At 38.0% G+C, this 6830-nt stretch overlaps 1 protein-coding gene across 1 annotated transcript; it reads left to right on the top strand.

Moving 5' to 3' along the window:
• Positions 1-4627: 4627 nt before the first annotated feature.
• Positions 4628-6494, top strand: LOC141619026 (uncharacterized). The gene is made up of 3 exons (XM_074436064.1): positions 4628-4964; positions 5024-5596; positions 5686-6494. The coding sequence occupies exons 1-3, from the start codon at positions 4628-4630 to the stop codon at positions 6492-6494; spliced, it is 1719 nt and encodes a 572-aa protein (XP_074292165.1).
• The last annotated feature ends 336 nt before the right edge of the window (positions 6495-6830 follow it).

The following is a 6830-nucleotide window of genomic DNA, read 5'->3' on the forward strand; positions in this document are numbered from 1 at the left end:
TTGCATGCAAGACGGAAATTAAACATCCATTTACCGAGTTAGGTTCATGGTGCATAACGTGATCCATTTATCTTAGAAAGGCGTTTTGCAAATATAATGGAAAAGGGGCATATTTGTCATCTGATCCATCCTGTATTCGGGTTAATCGAAGTAGGGATCGTCCTAGACAAGTGCTGGAAAGGAAGCAGGGTCTACATCAGGCAGCCTATTGAGGCGCGAGCCGTCAGGCGATGCAAGCAGACCTGTCCTGGTTTGAAAACTGGAAAATAGTTGGCTTGTTTAGGCGCGGGTCAACAAACTATCCAAGAGACGTCTTCTGAACATTTGAAATCGTTTGAAAAACGGTTTGTAAGGAGGGTGTTTGAACCCGTCTTGGTTTGAAAAGGTCGTTTAGACCGCTTTTGTATTAATGTGAGGAACGAGACTTGAATAATCGCCATTGTATTGATGATATTCGATGTCGGGTTCGGTTTTGCAAGCGTGACAGGCAGAGTTTTGAAAAATGATTATGAAGTAATTGTATTCTGTTTATTTGTTTGTGATTAGTCAATGTTTATCACCGTACTCGAGTTTAAACCGACATGGTATGTGGAACCAAGGATGACTTTGCATTTATGACTAATATGTTGGTTTTGAAATGTAAAGAAATAAAATAAAAGGTTTTAAAATACCTTTTAAAATGTAATTAACCAAATATTACCACCGAAACACGGATTAGACCGCCATGGTATAAGGAACCAAGGGTAAAAATGTTTTATGGTTAAAAAGATTTATCATAAAAATGATTCAAAATGGTAAAAACCGATTTGAAAATGGAAAGAATGAACTCAAACACGTTTGAGTTCTGACCAGAATACCCCATTGAGGCGCGAGGCACCTAGTGGTGTTTTGGGCCTTCTGTTTTGGTCAAAACTCGGTTTTGGCTCATTCGATCCGTATTTTGGACCATATTATGCATGTTTTAGCATGTTATAGTCATAAAACAGATAAAAGACCTGAAAAAAGAGGATTTTTACACCCTCATACTTGCTAGGCTTGAGACGAGAAATCGACGAAAGTATAACAACTTGTTAGGTCAAAAAACTCGGTTAAAAACCGTTTTAGCAATGTAAAGAGTGTTTTGTTAAGTTTAGTGATGGTGTAGTTGGTCGAGATGGTCGGTCAAGTGATTTAATGCACGATGACGGTACCAAACAATGTGTATGGCTTGTATTTTCGATCGGTAGGTCGAAAATACGTGTCGGTTTGTGACTTAAGAAGTCGAGTCGAGAATTTTAAGGGACATATGAGGGGGCGAACACTCGGGTTCCTTCAAATGGTGACATTTGAGGGGTATTTATAGGAAAATAGGTGGTTGTGTGCGTTTTGAGCGACGTGGCCGCATGGGCTACTTGAAGAGGCGCGAGCCATTTCGCGGGTTATCGAGCTCTCTTGTCACTATCACGCAATTGAAATCATGATTTGTTCTATCCTATGTTTTGGATGGCATGATTTGTACATGACCATTCAAGTATTCCAGGAATACTTAACATGAAAGCTTTAAGAAGTTTATTTTTTGGTGTTTGACTTGATTTGACTCGTTGTTGGAGTCGGGATTTGAATTTTGAGTCGGTTTTTAGTCCGGTGTCGGTTTTGACTCTAGTTAGTGTCATTGTGACCCCGTTGTCGTGCATAAAACACTCTAGGTTTTTTTGAAATGTTTTGTTTTCGAAATCATTTTGAGTTTTCCGACGTATAGTTATAAAAAACTATCGATTAAGCGCTGCGATTCCTAAGCATGTTGTAGTCCGATAATCATCGGGTGTTTCTTGGAGACTCGACAGATACTGGGTATCTACAGCTGGATTTTGCTTCAACTTTTTCCTTTGCCTCTTCTCTTGGACGGTTGTTTCATTGTTTTCTTATAGCTTGCTTCCATGCTTCAATTGGGCCTTAGAACCACCCCAAGCTTCCTCTAAAACATGATCAAATCCTCTATAACAGCTCAACACTCAGAATTGGTTAACAAAGACACAAGTCAAGCAAAACCGCTTCCTAGTGTCGCTTATTATGCACAAAATACGCTAAATAAACGGTAAATATGTGAGCTTATCAGTCTTTCGGCAAGGGAATACGACGGTAACCAAAAATATGCAAATGCTCATCAAAGTGACATTGAGAGCTACCCCATATGTAATAAGGGTACTCTAGAAGAGCATAGAAGTCTCATTGCATTCCTAAGCCTAGGACCAGGACTTCTTTGACAAAATTGCAAACTTTTCGACATTCATTTGGCATTTGAACTCAATTTGATGATTATAAGTGCCCATTCCCTTTGGGTAACAAAACAATAATGGTAGCCAAAGAATTATCACACCACAAGGTACTCTTGACTAGGCCTTAGTGTATGGGTCAAACGATACTAGCATGATACTATCTAGGCTGTTTTAAGACTATTCTAGCAAACAAAGTCTTAAGGAGAAAGAGTATCTACAATGACCTATTCACCCATAACAAGGTTTCCAATTAAGCATTTTCTAAGATTTTATTACTAAAGCAACTATGTGCCATGATGCAACCTATATATAAACAATCTAATGCATATGCTTCTACCAAATATATGACATATAATCTAAATGCAAGCTCCTAACAACATATAGGCACAAAACCGCAACAACCACAATACACAACATCCTCCTTCACATACAAGCCCATCCTCCTCAAGTGACAAATGAAAAGAAATGGAAGGGAAAAATGGTTTAGAACGATCATACCAAGCGGTCTTCATATTTCCTTAGGATATGTCTCAAATGGAGTGTTGTACCTATGTGAGAAGAGAACAAAACACACATGTATATATAAATTCTACACTACTAAAGTAAAGAACATGTTTTTGGCATTTGAAAAATTTCAAATTTTTAGGGATTTTGGATTTTTATGAAATTAAATACAATAAAATAAAGAACATAATTTTGGAATTTTTCAAGGTTTTTCAAATTTTATGATTTTTGAAATATAAATTCTCATCCCCCACTTTATTTTGGACATTGTACTCAATGTACACGGTAGATTTGGAAATGAAAATGAAAGACATATTTTTTGTATTTTTGAAATAAGTGTTATTTGAAAAATAAAAAACATGTTTTTGTATTTTTAAATATTTTTGAAAATTAATAACTTGTTTTTGAATATTTGAAATGGAAATACAAATGGAAGATGCAATGCATGATATGAACGTATGCATGCTCTAGGTAAATGCAAAAAGATGTTTAACCTAGAGAGAGAAAGCTCCTGCCGTCTTCTCTAGGGCTGAGTATAATTTTGATTTTGGTGCAATTATGGCTAAGAAATCAACTATTACTAATAATTCTAAACATCTTACAAGTACAAAACAGTCAGTTACATCAAGTGCTATTCGATATGAAAAAAAAAACAAGATATTGAAGGGACCAGATGTTGAAGTAGTTACAAAAGAACGAAGCATTCATGAGATTACTGGAATTCCTAAGTATCAATTGGATGATGGTCTGGTAGAAGATGTGGAGGAGGAGTCTGATGCTGATCAGGAATCTGGGGAACACAATAAGGAAGATGAGGTCTGGTATCAAAAACATGGTAAGCGAATAATGAAAATTATTGAAGAGGATGACTTACTTGAATTGTCTGATGATGATGTCCAGAGTGAATTCGAGTATTAGCAACATGCTGTCTTTGGCTTTATTGTGGGAGCCAATCCCCCATGGCAGATCTTGGAGGGGTTCTTGAAGAGAATATGGAACAAATATAAAGTTGACAAGATATCATTCCTACCTAATGGGGTGTTCCTGGCCAGGTTTCAAACGGAAGAGATGAAACAAGCAGTCTTAAATAGTGGCCATTATCTCTTTGATAATAAGCCATTAATATTGAAACCGTGGTCTTCAGATGTTGCCCTAGAAAAAGCAGAGATTAAATAATTGCCAGCAAGGATAAGACTACATCAATTGCCTTTGAAATTTTGGGGCAATAGCCTGAAAAAAATTGCAGGTCTTATAGGAACATATGTTAAGAGTGGTTCTGCCACTGAGAATAAGACTAGATTGGGATTTGCTCGGGTTATGCTGGAACTTCAGTTGGGTCAATCTTTTCCTAACAAAGTAAAATTCCTAGATGAGAAGAAGAACCTGATTGAAGTAGATGTTGCCTATGAGTGGAAGCCAGGTATCTGTAGCAAATGCAAACAAATTGGTCATGAGCAACAAAACTGTAGAAAAGGCAAACCAACAGTCAATAATCAAAAAGTTACCAAACAAGTGTGGAGACCAGTGACTAAGAATAAAGTACCTGTAATTACTCCCCAGCAGGAGCATTCTGCAACTCAGACCATAGTACCAGTAGTTCCTCCTCGGCAGGAGCAATCTGGAACTACTATCCAGGAAAATGTGAGTCAACAGCCTACAGCAGAAATGACTCCACCTGCAAGAAAGACACCTGAAGATATACAATATTCTGTAGCCCCAATTAAGTAGTTGAGGACTAAGCAGGGAATTGAAAATGTAAGCAAGAATGGTTCACGCTCCCCAACTTATATGGAGGTGTTGAGTCCTTCCAGCTCACCCAAACAAGGTATTGGCATATCTGGTAATGGCCTACTCTCCCCCCATAAATAATGAATTTTGGATTCTGGAATGTGAGGGGGATGAATAGGGAGGGTAAGCAGAAGGTTGTACATAATTTTTTGCAAGCTAATAATGTTGGCTTATTTGGTTTGCTAGAGTCTAAAGTTAAGCCTAATAATTTGACTAAAGATGTGAGTAATGTATTTCATGAATGGAGTGTGTCCACTAATACTACCTATCATAAGGGAGGGAGAATATGGATTCTTTGGAAACCTCACTTATATGATATTCAATTTTTGGAATACAATCCTCAATATATTCACATGTATGTAGTTAATAAAAATTCTCAAGATTGGTTTTTTCACACCATTGTCTATGCTTTCAATGGTATCACTGAGAGAGAGTCACTCTGGTTAAATATTAAGAGGTTGGCTGCTTCCATTCAGGGGCCTTGCTCAGTAGGGGAGACTTCAATTGTGTGTTACAAGCTACTGAGAGGCTAAGGGGGCAGGTTTCTCTAGCTGAATCAGCACCTTTTCAAGACTGCCTAGATTGGTGTCAGCTCATGGATATTAAAGCTTCAGGAGCCTTTTATACTTGGAATAATAAACAACCTCCTGAGACTAGGAAATATAGTAGGTTGGACAGGTTTCTTGTGAATAAGGATTGGATGGATCAACTGCCAGCTTACTTTGCAAATTTCCTCCCTGAAGGTTTATTTGACCACACTCCTTGTTTGGTGAGTAAGAATACTAGTGGCGGGAATAAAAACAGACCATTTAAGTATTTTAATATGTGGAGTAAGGCTCCTGGTTTTCTGAATTGTGTGGCTCAAGGTTGGAATAAGAATGTGGTCGGGACCAAAATGTACAAAGTGGTAAGGAAATTAAAACTCCTTAAAACTGATCTCAAGCAGCTCAATAAAAACACATTCTCTGATATTGAAAATAAAACTGATTTGGCACAAACCCAACTGCTTCATATCCAGCAGCAACTTATGAGGAACCCTGGGGATACAGGTTTGATTATGCAGGGGATACTAACTCTGCCAACTTTTACAGCCTGATCAAAGCTAGAAGAGCTAAGAACTTCATTCATCAAATAACAGATCATGAAGGGGGTATACACACAGAGGAAGCAAGCATCCAACAAGCTTTTCTGAACTACTATCAAATGCTTCTTGGCACACAGAATAGTACAAAAAAAGTGAAATATACTGTAGTGCAAAGAGGGAAAGTGTGTACTGAACAGCAACAACAAACTCTAATGACCCCTATCACTCCTGAGGAAATCAAGCACATTATATTTCTGATTCCTAATGACAAGGCACCCGGTCCTGATGGCTACTCAAGCAAGTTTTTTAAGGACTCATGGGATGTTGTAGGTAATGAGGTAACTGAAGCCGTTCTTGATTTTTTTCAGTCTGGATGCTTATTAAAACAGCTTCATGCCACTATAGTTACCCTAATTCCTAAGGTGAATAGACCTGTTAATGTGGTAAAGTATAGACCCATTGCTTGTTATAATGTGATCTATAAGTGCATTTCCAAGGTGTTATGTTCTAGACTGGCTGTTGTTCTCCCTGAGTTAATATCTCCAAATCAGGGGGGGTTCATTAAAGGAATAAGCATAATGGAAAATATCCTGATTTGTCAAGATATTGTAAGATTATATGAGAGAAATGCAGCATCTCCAAGATGTCTTTTCAAAATGGACCTGCAAAAGGCTTATGATACAATTGAATGGGTTTTCCTGGATGACATGTTGCAAGCCTTAAAATTTCAAGAACAGTACAGGAAGTGGATAATGCAGTGTGTCACAAATGCTACTGATGCAGGAGCAAGGGGATCAGGCAACCATCAAGACAATCACAAGGAGCTTGGCCTGACCAGGCTTGGGAATTACCTGATTCTCTAAAGAAACTATCCAACCAGGGGCTCCAGCTAATTTTCAGTCAACATTAAGGGTCCAAGCTACAAAATCATCCGGAGAAGTTCCTCAAATTATGCTTAGAAGAATAGTTAATCAGGCTCACAAAGTCAGGGTCCATTCAGGGAAGCATACAACATTATCCTTGCTAATTCAGTGATAATTCCTTTGTTTTTGTTTAAGTAAGTCTCATTATCTAAATAAGGACCTTGGAGGGTCATAGTAGTCCCTACCAAGTCAGGAGACAAGCAACAAGAAGGCCAAACAAGAGCTTTAAAGACCTGAGAACAGCATTGCCATTTCAGGAAACAAACAAGAATGCTT

Source organism: Silene latifolia, chromosome X (assembly GCF_048544455.1).
Source record: "Silene latifolia isolate original U9 population chromosome X, ASM4854445v1, whole genome shotgun sequence".
Lineage (NCBI taxonomy): Eukaryota > Viridiplantae > Streptophyta > Magnoliopsida > Caryophyllales > Caryophyllaceae > Silene > Silene latifolia.